Source organism: Miniopterus natalensis, chromosome 1 (genome assembly GCF_054644295.1).
Source record: "Miniopterus natalensis isolate mMinNat1 chromosome 1, mMinNat1.hap1, whole genome shotgun sequence".
Lineage (NCBI taxonomy): Eukaryota > Metazoa > Chordata > Mammalia > Chiroptera > Miniopteridae > Miniopterus > Miniopterus natalensis.
In genome coordinates, this window is record NC_142081.1 from 80,597,788 (window position 1) to 80,615,491 (window position 17,704).

The 17,704-nt window shown below is 35.8% G+C and overlaps 1 protein-coding gene across 1 annotated transcript in view; it reads left to right on the top strand.

Annotated features, from left to right (window-relative positions):
• TTC6 (tetratricopeptide repeat domain 6) overlaps positions 1-17,704 on the top strand; it is a 188,265-nt gene that overhangs the window by 46,912 nt on the left and 123,649 nt on the right. The window contains exon 2 of the mRNA XM_087815319.1: positions 11,897-11,989. Within this exon, the coding sequence (XP_087671445.1) occupies positions 11,897-11,989 (93 nt within the window). The remainder of the gene's footprint in view (positions 1-11,896; positions 11,990-17,704) is intronic.

The following is a 17,704-nucleotide window of genomic DNA, read 5'->3' on the forward strand; positions in this document are numbered from 1 at the left end:
TTTTCCTTTTCTTTAGTTTGGGGGTTGTGCATTTGCCTCCCTGTTTTGGTAGCTCTTAGTTTGTATTTGTATATTAGATTTATTTGCTGTCTCCCAGTCTTGTGGGGTGGAATTTTGTAGTGTATGTCCAGTGGAGCCGAGAGATGTGTTTTCCTTATACTTCTGAACTATTTGCTCTAGACATATCCCTTTTGTGGGTGTCCCTTTTGTGGGTTCTTTGGGCTCCTGTTGTGATTGGGTCTAGAGTGTTGTTTACTTGTTCTTGGGAGAACTCTCCCCTCAGGTTGGCTACCTGTGTGGCTCAGCCCCAACCATGTTGTGTGAACTGTTGTTCTGGTGCTGGCAGGGCAAGACAATACACAACAAACTGTCGGGAATCAAGCAGTATCTTATAAAATATCCTGACAATCACAATGAAAACATCCCAAGTGAAAGTAGGATTGGGAGAGTGAAGTGAGAATGCTAATGCAAAATGCTAAAGCAAAAAAGAAAAAAATAGAAAAAAATACAGAGAGTGAAAGGGAGGATATTATTACTAATAGTAACCAAAAATAAAAAATCATAATAAAATAAAATAAAAGTAAAAAATAGAGAAACTACTGGGAGATAAAAGGGGCAGAGAAAAGTTTCTGAAAGGAGCCAGCAAAAAATTAAGGGTAGAGTGTCAGAATAGGAAAATAGTTGAAAAATAAAAAAATAAAAATACAATAAAGAGACAAACAGAAACTAACAAACAAAAAGACATGAAGACAGAAGGGAGGAAAAGAAAAGAAAGAAAGAAAAAAAAATGTTATGGGAACACAAGAAGAGAGACAGAGATAATGCAAGGACATGGAGGGAGTCCAATAAGAGATATGGTATAAACGATAGAGGAAAGCAGTAAACTTATTGGTTATAATGATAATATCCCAGCAATTAAGCAAAGAATATCAAGAAAACCTTGATAATAGAACAAAAAACAAAGCAAAACAAAGCAAAAAACAAACAAGCAAAGCAAAAAATTTAAAAAATTAAAAAAATTAATTAAAAAATGTAAAAATTTAAAAATTTAAAAAGAAATTTTTTTCTTTTCTCTTTTTTTTCTAAAAAAGAAAAAATGTCATTCAGGTGAGTTTCGGCTGGGCAGCTTATGCTGTCTGAGGCTCAGTTTTAGATGGTGATTTCAGTTCTCTTGGGAGGTACTTGTGTATCAGCAAAAGTCAGGAGCTGTCTAGGTTTGGGTCTGGTGTCCTTAAATAGTTGGCTGATATGAGGCTCTCTGGGGACCACCTCCACTTGTCAACTATTTTGCCTCCCCCTTGTGGTTGCCTGGTCTTACTCTAGAGCCTTCTGTAGAGTCTTTAGGGTGCAGGATGGCTAGTGCAGCTCAGGATATTGCTCCGCTTACTTAGAGGTTTTGCTGTCAGGCACTCACTGTGGGGAAGTCAGCCTCTGCTTCAAAATCAACTCCTCAGTCCCTACCTTATCCTCTAATTCCAGTTCCCCATACAATGACCTGCTGGTTTCAGATTGAGTTCAGTCTGTTGCTTCTTCTGTATGGGCAGTTTCAGCAGCCTGGTCTTAGTGCATTTGATTAAAAAAAAAGTCTGGTGAGCACTTTGCCTGCCCAGCCTCCAGAAGGGGTTTTAAGCTTTTCCTCTAGTTCCCAAACAATAGTTCCTGAGAGTCTTATTCTTGTCATCCTGTGAGCTGGTCACCCTTCCCCCTCGAGGCTGTGCCCTGTGGGGGATATCTGGGACTTCAGTGAGCTGAACCAGCTCCTTTGCTGTTGGGGTTGGTGCTCCTAGCCTGCAGGAGTGGTAGGCGTACTCCACCCCTCCTTTCCCAGATCTGGTTGGCTGATTGCACAGTGCCCTTATTTCAAACTCTCCACTATGCAGACACAAATCCCAGCTTTCACTGGTCTGTCTTCCCAATGCAAGCCAGGAAGGTGGACACCCATTCAGCAATTAAAAACTCAAAAACACACAAAGCAACACACAGGCAGAGAACCTACCCTGCAAGGTCTGGTTTCTCCCCACTTCGGTACCACGCAGGAGGTGGTCACAAAGTTAGCCCCGCACGTCTCTCCTGCACAGCTGATCTCAGTAAAGCTGAGGCAGTGCCTCGTGTCCTATCCTGGCTCTCCTCAGAGCAGGTAAAAAATCCCCGATTTGTCGCAACCAGCAGCTCTGGTGGCTGGAGTTCTGATCCGCCCTGCTGGCGGCTCTGGACCCTCTCTGGTGGCAGGAGGGCTCTCTTCCCCTTCCCCATGCCACTCAGATCAAATACTTTCTGGGGTTTTACACAATTCCTTAAAGGAAGGCAGAGGGTCCCTGTATGTGGCTGCTCAGTGCAGCCCTCTGGCCCCTATTTGGGAGCCACACACTGTGGGACAGCCTTTCCTATGGTCAGCACCCGGTGTGAAAGACTCCTGTCCCAGCAGCCATTAGAAGCTTTGTTTCACTGGGAAGGCGTGATCCCCTCCTCGCATGAACACTGTTTCCCTAGTTCCCTCTGCCCTTCACGCAGGAGCTCTCCTTCCCTTCTCCTCCACTCTGGGTTTGAGATCCCAGCTTTTGGATGTCAATCCACACTCCCGAGGGCAGGGAGCTTTGCAGCCTCTAGCCCTCGGGCCTCAGAGCCCAGCACAGGCTTCAAGGGGACTCACCCTTTCTACACCACCTTCTTTTACCAGACTCTGTGATGTTTATTCAGTGCTTCCTACTCGAAATATATCCACTCAGGTATATTTCTCTTGTTTTTCCAAGCTGGCTATGCAGTATTTTAGTGATAAATAGAGTTTGTGGCTGGGAGCAAGGGAGCTCTGCTTCCTGTCACAGTGCTGCCATCTTCCCCAAAACCTACTTTTGCTCTTTAGATTCCACATATAAGTGAAATCATATGGTATTGTCTTTTTCTGTCTGACTTATTTCACTTAGCATAATACCTTTTAGGTCCATCCATGCTGTTGCAAACGGACGTAGCATGATTTCATTTTTATATGGCCAAGTAATATTCCATTGTACATGCATCACCACTTTTTTATCCACTGGCCTATTGATGGGCACATGGGCTTCTTCCATAACCTGGCTATTGTAAATAACGCTGCAATCAACATAGGGATGTATATATATTTTTCAAATTAGTGTTTTGGGTTTCTTCAGATATATGCCCGGAAGTGAAATTGCTGGGTCAAAAAGCAGTTCGATTTTTAATTTTTAAGAAAACTCTATACTGGTTTCCACGGTGGCTGCACTAATCTGCATTTCCACCAACACTGCACAAGGTTTCCTTTTTCTCCATATTTTAGCTGACACTTGTTTGTTGATTTATTGATGATAGCCATTCTGACAGGTGTGAGGTGATATCTCATTGTGGTTTTAACTTGCATTTCTCTGATGATTAATGATGTTAAGGATCTTTTCATATGTCTATTGGCCATCTGTATGTTCTCTTTGGAGAAATGTTTATACAGATCATTTGCCCATTTTTTAATTGGATAGTTTGCTTTTTTGGTGTTGAATTGCTGAGTTTCTAATACCTTTTGGATATTAACCCTTTATCAGATGTATCATTGGTTAACATCTTTTCGAATTCAGTAGATTGTCTTTTGTTTTGTTAATGATTTCCTTTGCTGTGCAAAATCTTTTAAGTTTGATATAGAGTCAATTGTTTTTAGATTTTGTTTGTTTCCCTTGCTTGAGGACATATGTCAGAAAAAATATTGATACAAGAAATATCCAAGGTTTTACTGACTGTTTTCTTCTAGTAGTTTTATGGTTTGGAGTCTTACATTTAATATAAGTCTTTAAGTAATTTTGAATTTATTTTTTTAAATGGTGTATGGTAGTATTGTTTCATTTTTTTGCGTGTATCTTCTAGTTTTCCCAACACCATATACTGAATAGACTGTCTTTACCCTCATTTGTTATATATTAATTGACCAAGTATACATGGGTATATTTCTAGGCTCTCTGTTCTTTTCCATTGATTTATGTATCTGTTTTTATGCTAATACCATGCTGTTTTGATTACTGTGGCCTTGTAGTGTAGTTTTATATCAGATAGTGTGATATCTTCAACTTGTTCTTCTTCCTCAAGATTTCTGTGGCTATTCAGGGTCTTTTGTGGTTCCATATAAGTTTTTGGAATATTTGTTCTAGATTTGTGAAATATGCCATTGGTGTTCTGATAGCGATTGTGTTGAATCTATAGATTGTTTTGGGTAGTATGGACATTTTAATGATGTTAATTCTTCCTATTCATGAGCATTGTATATGCCTTCATTTATTTGTATCTTTTTCAATTTCTTTCTTCAGTGTCTTACAATTTTCCAAGTATATATACGGTTCTTTATCTCCTTTGTTAAATTTATTCCTAAGTATTTTATTTTTTTGATTCAATTATGAATGTAGTTTGCCTTTCTGGTAGTTCATTATTGGTGTGTAAAAATGCAACCGATTTCTGAATGTTTATTTTGTATCCTGCTACTTTACTGAATTTATTTATCAGTTCTAGTAATTTTTTTGGTGGAATCTTTAGGGCTTTCTATATATAGTATCATGTCATCTGCAAATAGTAACAGTTTTACTTATCCCTTTCCAATTTAGATGCTTTTTAGTTTTTCTACTTGTCCAGTTACTGTGGCCAGGACTTTCAGTACTATGTTGAATAAGAGTAGTGAAAGTACACATCTTTTTCTTGTTCCTGCTGTTAAGGGAAAGAAATGTTTTTAGTTTCCACCCCATTGATTATGATGTTGGCTGTGGATTTATCATATATGGCCTTTATTATTTTGAGGTACTGCAACGATTTTTTCTTAGGCCTTAAATTTGCCCATATTCTTTATTTATGAACTGAATATGTTCTGTAAACTCTAGATGTTTGTAAGCTAAACGGACTGTAGACACCTTTTACCCTGCACTTTTCCCCAGAGCTCTGTCTATTGGGTAGGTTGACTTGCCTAGCTCTGAGTCTCATTTCCTGGTGTCAGAAAACTTTCACTATGGAATCTCTATTTCACTTTAGTGGCACCTTCTTCAGTATCCATGGTATGGTTTGCTGAAATGTTTGACTAATGAAAACCTGTAGAATTCTATTGTCCATATAGATTCCCTTATGTATTTCACTGTATATATTTAACTTATTTTCTTAGTGATTACTTTTGGGATTACAATTAATATCCCAATTTATGACAATCTAGTTCAGGTTATATCAACATAGTTTCAATAATATACAAACATTTTGCTCCTTCTTGTATAGCTCTGTTCCTCCTCTCTTTGTGATGCTATTGTTATAAATTATATGTTTATATATTATGTGTCCATCAGCATATTTATAATTATTGATTTATACATTTGTTTTTAAAATCAGGTAAGAGAAAAATGTTATATACAAAAATTCATTTATATTGTTATCTATATTTACCAATCTAGTTACTTTTATTTTTGTTCTTTACTTTTCATGTGTATTTGAGTTATTGTCTTGTGTCCTTTCATTTCAGCCTGAAGGACTCCCATTAGTATTTCATATAGGGCAATTGTGCTAGTGACAAACTCACTCAGTTTTGTTTATCTCAGATTGTCCTAATTCTTTCTTTATATTTGAAGGATAGTTTTGCTAGAGCTAGAATTCTTGGTTGATGTTTTTTTTCTTTTAGCATTTTGAATATGTCTTCTCACTGCCTTCTGGCCTCCATGGTTTCTGATGAGAAATCAGATGTTAATCTTATTGAGGATCCCTTGTGTGTAATTAGTTGCTTTTTTCTTGCTTTCAAGGCTCTCTCTTCATCTTTCAATAGCTTGACAGTTTGGTTATGGTTTTTCTAGCTTCTTGAATATGTAGATTTATGTATTTCATCAACTTTGAGAATTTTTTTGCTATTATTTTTTCCAATATTTTTTTCTGTCTTCTTTTGGGACTTTTGTTTTGCTTGGTGTCCCATAGCCCTGTTCAATTTTCTTTTTTTGTTTGTTTGTTTCTCGGACTAAATAACCTCAGTTGACCTATCTTCAAATTCACTGATTCTGTCTTCAAAGTCTGTTCAAATTTGCTGAGCACCGCTATTGAATTTTTCCTTAGAGTTAATGTACTTTTCAATTGCAGAATTTCTGTTACTTTGTTTTTATGATTTCTTTTCCTTTATTGACATTATCTATTTGATGAGACATTTTGTCATACTTCAGCAGCGTAGTCATGTTTTTTTAAGCTCTTTGAACATATTAAAATAGGTGACTTGAAATCTTTGTCCTGTGGATCTAACATCTGGGCTTCGTCAAGGATGCTTTCTATTGTCTTTCCTGTGTTGAACCATACATTCTTATTTGTTTGCATATCTCATATATTTTTTTGTTATAAACGGGACAATTAAAATAATGTAATGTAATAATTGTAAAAATCAGTCTCCTTTTGTCCCAGGTTTTGTTATTGTTGCTATTTTCTGTGGTTCTTGATTTTATTGTTGTCAGTTAAAAAAATTTCATGATTTGCTTTAACTAATTTTCTAAAGTCTATATTATTTGTTGTGTGTGATCACTGAAGTCTCTTCCTGGTTAGCTTAGTGGTCAGGTAATGATTGAACATAGATTTCCATGAGTGCCTGGAAACAATGTCTCTCAGCTTTGGCTGAGGGTTTTCTTTGTGTGTGTGCTGGGACATACTTTCAGTGCTTAGGCAGGCAATTTACAAGTCTCTGTTAGCTCTCATGTCCAGCTTTCCTAGAGCTTCAAGGTCAGCCAGAGGTGAAACCTTACAGCTTCTATGCCTTTTCTGAGCATGTGCACAGCCTTTGGCATGCACATCAATGTGGTGTAAGCACCTGACAATTAGTTTTTTTGATTGTAATGTAAATGCTGGACATCAAGCTTTGGATTACCAGGACATTCACTCCAAAGACACCTACCTTGAATAAACACATTGCCAGTTACAAACTAGATAAAGAGCTAGGCTGCCACACCCTCAAAGTTCCCCTTTTGGAAAGCTCTGGTTGACCTAGATAATTGACCATTTAACTGACTGCTTGTTTTTTCATTTCCATACTTAATTCCCACTCTTATTCACCAATAAAGAGTAAATTCCTTGAGCCCTGGGTACCCCATTTTCAACTCCAGTAAAGGCAAAATATTAATATTATGCTCTCTCTCTCTCTGTCTGTCTGTCTACCTGTGAGCTTGTTATGTGACCCTGGGCATGGTGTATCATAGACTTGTAAGTAATAAACCTTGCCTTTTCAAAGTTCCCTAATGATTGTTGTTGAGGTGCATCTTTAAGTCATAACAAGAATGAAAGATCTGGTGCAGCTACAACATTGGCTCCAGTCAGTGAAATGTCTGTGGGGTTTTACCACAAATAGTATCAGCTTGGTGAGTGCCCACAGGTATTTCTAGCAAATAGCATCACTATTAATAGGCTGAGGCCAACCCCAAGTAATTAGCCTACGTATTCACATGGCTGCAAGTCATTAAAATATTTATTTTATTGTTATCTTTATTCTTCAAGGCTACTGCTTAGCTGAATAGCAGAGTATGAAATTAAGAATGGAACCTTAACTGGTTATTGCTGGTATGAAATTTTATTTGTTGAGTTTATTAAATATGTTTAGTGCTCCTACTTTGGTCTGATAATTTTTCAATTGATTTTCTTTTTTTCACCAAATCTATGGTCACATAATCTATTAATAGTGACGTTTTTGTCCTTTCTTTTATGTTGTTTTTATCACTTATTATTTTCTTTTCTTGTTGTATTGGGTCTGAACTGTGTAATGCTTTATTATGAATTAGTGTTTGGTGCAGGAATCTGCAAATATCTCTTGTGGTATTAAGAAAGTTTTATTCTATTTATAGTTATTTTTACTCAGAAATAAGTGTTGAATTTTATTTATTTTCCTCAGCAGTTATTGTGATGATTATATAAAATGTCATGTTAATCTGTTAATCTCATAAACTAGCAATAAATTATCCATGTAGTTCAGGGGGAAATTTCCTTGGTCAAGATGTATTGTTTCTGTATAGCACAGGGAATATAGTCAGTAATATTGTAAAAACTGTGTATGGTGCCTGGTGAGTACTGGAAATATTGGGGGGAACACTTTGTAAAGTATGTGATTCTCTAACCACTATGCTGTACACCTTAGTCTAATAAAAATTAATATTTTGAATATAAACTGTAATTGAAAAAAGTTGTATTGTTTTTAAATATACTGATTAATTTCATTTGCAAATATTTTAAGTGAGATTTTTGCATTTATGTTCATAAGTGAGGTAAACTATAAGGTTTTTAAAAAAGATATTTTTATTTATCTTTGATATTGTCATGTTAACCCACATAAAATGAGTTGAGAAATTTCTTTAAAGTGTTTATATTATGAAATATTTCAACTGTAGAAAAAGCGCTCATCACTCAGATTCTTTAAAAGTTAATATTTTGTCATATTCACCTCAGATTGTTTAAATAAGTAGAAAGTTGCAAGTAAAGTAGAAGCACCCTTCTTACCTCTTTCCAATAATTTTCTTCTTCCTTAGGTGTGAACACTATTCTGAATTTGGTGTTTATTATTGTCACCTTTTTATACTTTAATGATATATTTTTAAACCTAAAATGTTGTAAAGAATGTTTTACAGGCTTTCCCATTTCACTTTAACTGTCTAGCTAGTATATTTATCAAAAGTGAAGTCTCTGGAGCAGATATACTCTTGGTTTGAAATTTCCAACTATAGTAGTGAAATTTTCAAATTTTATTTTTAGTTCTGTTAGTTTTTGTTTCATGCCCTTTGAAATTTTGTCATTAGTACATACTTTTATGTCTTCTGAGGAATTTAGTGTTTATTAGAAGTAATCCTCTTTCTTTTGCTAATATTTCTCTTTTTGAGGTCTACCTTGTCTGATATAATTATAGCCACTCCAGTTGTTTTTATGATTAGTGTTTGCATGTTATATCTTCTTTTGGCCTTCTACTTTAACCTGTTTTGTCTTTACACTTACAGTAGGTTTCTTATAGCAATCATATAGTAGGATCTTGTTTTATTCTGCAGTGCGACAATCTGTCTTTCAATTTAAATGTAATTTCTGATATAGTTTGGTTTAGATTTATTATCTTGTTATTTGGTTTTTATTTGTCACATTTGTTCTTTGTTCCTTTTTTTTCCTCTTTACCTGCCATCTTTTGATTACTTTTTTTTAGCATTTTATGCTATTCCATATGATTTGCTTATTTACCTCTTTTTTTATTGTTTTAGTGGCTGCTATATGGTTTAAAATATGCATATTTAATTTGTCCCAGTAAATAATATATTATTTCACATAGTATAAGGACCTTATAGCAGTATATTTTTTCCTTTTTCCACCATTATGCTATCATTAATGCATGCTTCACATGTACCTATGTAACAAATCTCAATACATTATTTTTATTTAAACAGTTAATTATATTTTAAAGAAATAATTAAAAAGGGAAAATGCCTTTTATTTACCCACATTTTTATCATTCTACCATTTATTTCTATTGTGAACATTCAGGTTTTAATCTGATATCATTTCCTGTCTGCTTGAAGAATTTCCTTTAGTATTTCTTGTAATGCAAGTTTGATGATGATGAATATTTTTACCTTTTGTTTGCTGAAAAAGTGTTTCACCTTTGGTTTTGAAAGATATTTTGCTGGTATAGAATTCTATGTGGACAGCTGTTTTTCTTCAGTGCAGGTACTCTAAAATACGTTGCTTCTTTGTGTTCTGGCTTCTATAGTTCTGACAAGAAGCCTGCAGCATTAATTTGTGGTAATTAGTCACTGGTAATTCTTTGTTTATTTATGCTTAACGTTTCTCTGGATGCTTATAAGATTTTTTTCCTTTATTGCTGGTTTTCATCATTTTGATTATAATATGCTTCGCAGAGTGTTCTTTGTGTGTTTCTGCTAGGAGTTCATGAAGCTTCTTGCATAAGGATGTTTATAGTTGTCATCAAATTTGGAACATTTTGGTCATTTTTTGTACAAATATTTTCTGTTCCCTCCACACCTCTTTTCTGGAACTCTAATTAAATATATGTTTGATTGAATATTTGTTTCAGTTCTTATATAGCTCTGTAATTCATTTTGTATGTCTTCAATTAACTGATATTTTCTTCTGCAATGTATTCTTTGCTATTAATACCACCGAGTGAAATTTTTATTTCAAATAATGCATATTTTTTTGTAGATGTTGCATTTGATTTTTCTTTTATATCATATGTTTCCTCTTCATTATGTTTATCTCTTTGAACATTTATAGTATTTTAATTATTTAAATGTTTCAAAATCTGCATCTTCTAATTTCAACATGTCTGTCATATCTGGGGTTTTTTCCTACTGATTTTTCTCCTGGTTATATATTACATATTTATGATTTCTCTATAATTAGTGACTTTTGATTGGATGATGAACATTGTGAATTTTACGTTGTAGAGTACTGGATTTTGCTGTCTTCATTTAAAAAATGTTAAAATGTTAAGAGTTTAATCTGATAAGCAGTTAAGCTACCTGAAGATCACCTGGATCTTTTGAAGTATTACTTAAAATGTCGTTAAAGTTCAGAGAAGCCTTACTTAAAATGTTGAAGTTCAGAGAAGCCTTACCCTAGGGCTCTACTAATGTACGATCTTTCTGAGGTTTATGATGAATGTACCATGTACTCTGTATGTCTGGTGGGAGAGCTAATAATTCCTAGCTTGTGTGAGCTCTGGGAATTGTGGCTTATAGCTCTTTGGTAGTTGTTGTGTGTTTTTTTTTATTCCCATGGTGGTTTTTCTTTGGCTTCATGGGTTTCACCATTGCATCAGCAGATTGGTATATAGCCAAAGAGTCAAGGACCCTTTGGGGGTTTCTGCAGATTTCTGGAGCCTCTTTCTCCATACTGTGCCTAATAAATTCTACCCTCTTTGTCTTCTCCTTACTCTAATTTCTGTCTCTTCAACTCAGTAAGACACCTGAGCTCTGTACGGTTTCCCCTCCATTGTGTTAGGGTCTGGAAATTGTGTAAGGCAGAAATCTGGGGCAATTTAGCTCTTAACCTTTTTTTGCATTCATTTTCTTAGTCAACATAGTCTTGCACTACCTGTTGTCCAATCTTAAAAGAGTTCTTATATTTTGTCCAATTTTATAGTTACTTATGACAAGAGGGTAGAGTAGAAGCCAGTGGCCTCAGTTGGATTTTTCTAAATGAAAAGAGGTTGAAAAACAGAGTTTTAAAACACAATGAATGTTCATATATTGCTATTGGCGTTATTAAAAGGCTAGAGGAGAAAGAGGCCTTAAAAAGTCATGTACTCGAATGCCCATTTTAATGAAGATAAAACTCAGGTGAAAGGAAGCAAAATAATCTGAGTGTTGATGCCTGTTCTGTGACTTTGCAGTTTGGGCAGAAGCTGGTCTCTTTATTCCTGTCCATTGTTAGATATTGTGATGTGCTGTCTTCTTACCTTTTCAACTGTGTAGAGAGTATATTATAGAATTTAGCATTAATAATGACAAAAATGACCCTAACAGTTATACTTATTAAAATTTTAAGTATTTTCATATTCTTTCTTGCTCTTGGTTAGATTAAATTTTAGTTTGATTTTATCTTTCTTGTGTAGCTGTTTAATAGCAGTGTTTTACAGTATTTGATTTAATATTACCTAATTTTCTTATTCAATCTGATGGCATATCTAAAGAGATCAATGATTTAAAAAGCCATAAAATTGGAATAATAGACAACATATTTTTATTGTATCTTTTGTTCTGTATTTCTCATTTCATGCATAATATTGACTCACTTATATTTCCCTTTTATATAATCCTCGTTACTGAACTATATTGACTAGGATTTTGCTGCATTGAATAATATGCCTCAATGATTTTTAAAGTTGATGTTGTTTTAATTGTTTCTTTTTTTTCCCTTCAAGGATATTTCTTTAATGGGAAAAATGTACTGGCACAGAGCATGTCAAATGCAACCAGAGCAAAGATTACAGATAAGTATTGAGGAACCGCAAATGGTAAAGTCTTTAATAAAAATTCTCCTTGCCTATATTAAAGTTATAGTCTGCCTCCTGTTGCTTGAATGTGTATCTAGAGAGTTTAAAAAAAATCTCCTTTGATGTATTTTAAAGGTGTGTTTAACTGTAAGCACAACTAATTCAGTACTTCATTGGGAGTCTTGGCTATTTTGGATCACTGTTGTTGCCTATCATAGACCTTCGGAGCTAAGGTCCCAAACATTTTTCAGAAGGGAAAGATTTTAACAGTTCTTCTGGTCTAGAGACATTGAGATCTAGAAGGTAGTTGGAGAATTAATTGAAAGTATTGGCTTCTAAGAAAGCATCACATTATTCTTTATTTAGCTAGAATTGTGAAACATTGACAGGGGGAGAATTTTGTAGAGAAATGTGGACAGAAGTTTGTTTCAGAAATAAAGCTCTTTTACATCCATCATTATCAAAATATTTATGGGATTCAAAGTGTCTGACATGTTCCCTGTGAATGAGAAATGTCTCTCTGTATATAGAGATCCACATTTATGTAAAACAATGGTTGTGTGACAATCAATTCCTTTACAGAAGATTTATAAAATGATATCATTAAACAGCAAGTTCTTTTAGTTCCTGAAAATATGATTCTACATGCATAAAATTCAGATCAAACTTTATTTTTAAGCTAACATATTTTATTTAGAAAGTGTATGGAATCTTTTCACAAAAACCATGGATCCTATAATTTTAGTGTTTTTAAATGGTTAAACTACGGGAGATCAAGATGCTTCTGGGTGGAGACCATGTCTTTTCCCCCTTTGTAGTCTCATCACCTGCCTTAGGACCTAGCATGTGTGGCACTAATATGTAGACAAATCAATTTTGAAGCCTTACCATATATACTGTGGGCTTAAAACTGGCATCTAGTGTAGTGCCTCTAGGGTTCTCTGCCATTCATAGGTAGATATGAAAACCTCTGACCGCTAAGTTTCTAACAGTTATAGTAAACTGAAAATATAGTATTAGTTAGGTTTAGAAAGATAGAAATCTTTACTAATAGGATGAATGACAATACCATTTATTACATATTTATGTAAAGTATAAGAAAGGGACCACTTTGAAGGAAACTATGAAAAAGGCCAATTTTCAGGTACCTGGCTGGCTTAGACATCATCTTGATGATTTAAAATAAAGATTTGAACAAAAATATTGTTTTATTTGTAATCCTCTGGGTATTTGTAATACTTTCAGCTTTGACATTTATGAGCAATAACTGGACCTCTTCTGGCCACTGGCGTTTTTTTTTTTTTTTTTTAAGTTTTATTATTGTTTAAAATATTACAGATGTCCCTTTTTCTCCCCAATGACCCGTTCCACCCCGTTCCTTCCCCCTCCCCAGTCCCTCTCCCCACCATTGTCCCTGTCCTTGGGTTGTGCATATATGCATATAAATTCTTTGGTTACTCTCCCCCTCCACCCACCTGCCCTCCTCCATCCCTCTGACATTCATCAGTCTCATCTATGCTTCCATGTCATTGAATCTATTCTGTTCATCAGTTTATTAAGTTCTTTAGATTCCACGTATAAGCGAGATCATATGATATTTGTCTTTCACTGCCTGGCTTATTTCACTTAGCATAATATTCTCCAGGGCCATCCATACTGTCCCAAAGAGTAAGAGATTCTTCTTCTTTACAGCTGCGTAGTATTCCATGGTGTGAATGTCCCACAGCTTTTTTATCCACTCATCTACTGACGGGCACTTGGGCTGTTTCCAGATCTTAGCTATTGTAAACTGTGCTGCTATGAACATCAGGGTGCATAGATCCTTTCTGATGAATGTTTCAGGATTCTTTGGATACATTCCTAGGAGTGGAATCACTGGGTCGAACAGTAGCTCCATTTTTAACTTTTTGAGGAACCTCCATACTGCTTTCCATAGTGGCTGCCCCAGTCTGCATTCCCACCAGCAGTGTCCCAGGGTTCCCCTGTCTCCACACCCTCGCCAGCACATGTTGTTTGTTGATTTGTTGATGGAGCCATTCTGACAGGTGTGAAGTGACACCTCATTGTGGTTTTAATTTGCATCTCTCTGATGATTAGCAACTCCGAGCATTTTCTCATGTGTCTCTTGGCCATCTGTGTGTCCTCTTTGGAGAAGTGTCTATTCAGGCCCTTTGCCCATTTCTTAATTGGGTTGTTTGTCTTCCTCTTGCTGAGTGCTATGAGTTCTTTGTACACTTTGGAAATTAGCCCCTTATCAGATTCATCCTTGGCAAATATGTTTTCCCAGACCGTGGGGTTCCTTTGTATTTTGAGGCTGCTTTCTTTTGCTGTGCAGAAGCTTTTTAGTTTGATGTAGTCCCATATGTTTATTTTTTCCTTTGTTTCTCTTGCCCTAGGAGATGTATCAGTGAAAAGTCCACTACGTGGGATGTCTGTGACTTTCCTGCCTATGTTTTCTTCCAGGATTTTTATGGTTTCGTGACTTACACTTAAGTCTTTTATCCATTTTGAGTTTATTTTTGTGTATGGTGAAAGTTGGTAGTCTAGTTTCATTTTTTGCATGTACCTGTCCAATTTTCCCAGCACCACTTATTGGAGAGACTGTCCTTACTCCATTGGATACTCTTGCCTCCTTTGTCAAATATTAACTGACCATAATGGCGTGGGTCTATTTCTGGGGTCTCTGATCTGTTCCATTGATCTATAAGCCTGTTGTTGTACCAATACCAGGCCGTTCTGATTACAGCCACTGGCTTTTTAAGATGAAGTTTACCACTTCTTTAGATGTAAAATACCTTTTAAGTTGATAACTGGCCATGATAAAAATTAGGCTCCTCTGTGGTATCTTTCATTCCAAACTCAGTTTTTGGGTGCCTACTCTGTGCCAGGGAGCAGAGTTCTATCTGTCCATCCTACTTGTTCCTTATACTTCTAGAAGCTTGCTGGTTAAGATTTATCTGGAAAGGAGTGGCCAGCATGCTCCCACCCCAAGGGGGCCTGCTCTTTCTAAGCGGCGCCAGCACCCTACTGCAGAGCACGGCAGCATCAGTTGTGGACTTCACGATTCCACAGACCAGAGGGCTCTCAGTTCTTTGATGCACCTTATTTTCTTTTTACAAAAGAGCATTCTTAATGGAATATCTTTTTTAAAAAAAAATATACTTTTATTGATTTCAGAGAGAGGAAGGGAGAGGGAGAGAAAGAGATAAAAACATCAATGATGAGAGAGTCATTGATCGGCTGCCTCCTGCATGCCCCCCGACTGGGGATCGAGCCCGCAACCCGGGCATGTGCCCTGACCGGGAATCGAACCCCGATCACCTGGATCCCAGGTCGACACTCAACCGCTGAGCCACTCCCGGCCGGGCTGTAATATCTTTTTTTAAGTACCCATCATTTTAAGTATAAAAGATTTTGATTTTTTTTGAATTAAAATAATCACCTTTTTTTTTTTTTCTTTTTAAATGAATGTATTGGGATGACATTGATTAATAAAATTATTTAGGTTTTAGGTGTACAACTCTATAATACATCACCTGTATGTTATACTGTGTGTTCACCACCTCAAGTCAAGTCTCCTTCCATCACCATTTATCTTCCCTTTACCCTCTTCTACCTCCCCCCATTTTCCTTTCCATCTGGTAATCACCATAATGTCTTTGTCTATGAGGTGGTTTTTTTCTTGTGTGTGTGTGTTTTTAAAAAAAAATGTCTTTATTGATTTCAGAGAGAGGAAGGGAGGGGGAGATAGAGAGATAGAAATATCACTGATGAGTCGTTGATTGACTGCCTCCTGCACCCCCCCCCCCCCCACTGGGGATAGAGCCCGAAACCTGGGCATGTGCCCTGGCCAAGATCTCCTGGATCATAGGTTGATGCTTAACCCCTGAGCCCTGCCAGCCAAGCTGTTTGTTATTGTTTTTTTTGCTTAATCCCTTTACCTTTTTCACCCAGCCCTGCAATGATCATGGAGAATTATTTCCTGACATACTTATTAAAAAATCAAGGAATGCATTCATTCACTTTTTTCCTATAATGTGGCAGACCTAGTTTTAGTCATAGTTGATACAAACATAGACAAGACAGTTTTTTCCCCCTTGAGGAACTTGTATGGAGACCAATATATAAAGAGACAAAATACAATAGTGTTTAATATATATCCTAAATAGAGACTAATTGCATAGTAGAGAAAACATTGATATAATTTCATTTTATTTATTCATTCACTCATTGACAAATAACGGCAGGGGTTTTTCAATGATCTAAGTGCTTGAGATGTAAAATATAGGTGAGACCCAACTTTAAAAAGGGAATTTTCAAATTTTAAAGTTTTAAAGTACTCAAACATTTTGGTCTCAGGATACCTTTAAACTCTTAAAAAATATTTTACAGGCCCATAGGAGTTTTAGTCTATGTGGATTATATCAACCAATATTTACCATATTAGAAATTAAAATAGAGAAAAATATAAAATACTTATTCATTTATTTAAAATAATAATAAGCCAATTACATATTAATATAAATCATTTTTTTGGACACAGTGTTATCCAAAACAAAACAATTTAGTGAGAAGGGTAGGTTTGCCTTACATTTTTTGCAAATCTCTTTAATATCTGATTTAATAAAGAGCAAGATTATCCTATCTGCTTTTGCATTCAGTCTGTTGTATATGGTCTTTTGGTTGAAGTATATTAAGTAATTCTAGTCCCAAATTAAAAAGGAAGTCATAGTTTAATAGCCTTTTTACATAGTTACAGATACTCTTCTTTGTTAATATATTAAAACTCCACAAATGGTAGTTTCTTAAAGATTAGTAGCAGTGGGGAGTTTGAAACCAGACAGATGAACTTATTATATATCATTATATTAAAATCCATCGATCCACCTTGTTCTTTGAACAGATCTTTAACCCTTGCATGATTTTGTAATCTCATGTGTTAATCATTTGAAAAGTATTGGTTTACTGTCTTACTCCCCACTGCTTTTCAATCATCAGTCTAAATGTCAACACAGTGAAAAAGGCAAATAAGCATTAGTAATATTATGAAAATGGTTTTGACCTTGCAAATCCTCTGAAAGCGTCTTGAAGACTGTCAGGAATCTGTGGACCACACTTTGAGAACCACTAGACTATTGGGTGGAGGAGAAAGAGGCTAAGAGAGTACAGTTTGGGATTAGGTTGTCTAGGTTCAACCACAGCTCTGTTACTTACTCTCAGTGTGACCTTGAGAATTGCTTTACTTCTGTAAGCCTCAGTTTCTTCATCCATAAAATGGGGTTACAAATAGGTCCTACTTCATGGAGTTGTGGTAGAGATGAAAATTAAATGAGGTAATGCTCATATATATTGATGATTATGATTATGATTACATAGACAATTGTAATATAGTGTGATACATGCTAAAGTAGAGGGAGGGCTGAGGTCAGGAGAAACTCCGTGGAGGAGGTGAGGCTGGGCAGAGTCCAGAAGAGAGCCATTGCAGCTGGAGGACTGCCTTTGCCCTCTCCTGATGCTTTTCTTCCTCCGTTATCTATTTTGGAGGGTGGTACCTTCACCTCTTCAGTCTCCCAAACCAGAACCCTGGGAGAGCTTGCTGAGGAAGCCAGGAATAGAGAAATTAAAAAGAAAGGGAGTGCCCAAAACTATGGAACATAAAATGAATGAATTTGTCATTGGTAGACAGTATAGGGCCCCAAACACATATTACCCCAGTGTATCTATTATGCCATTTTT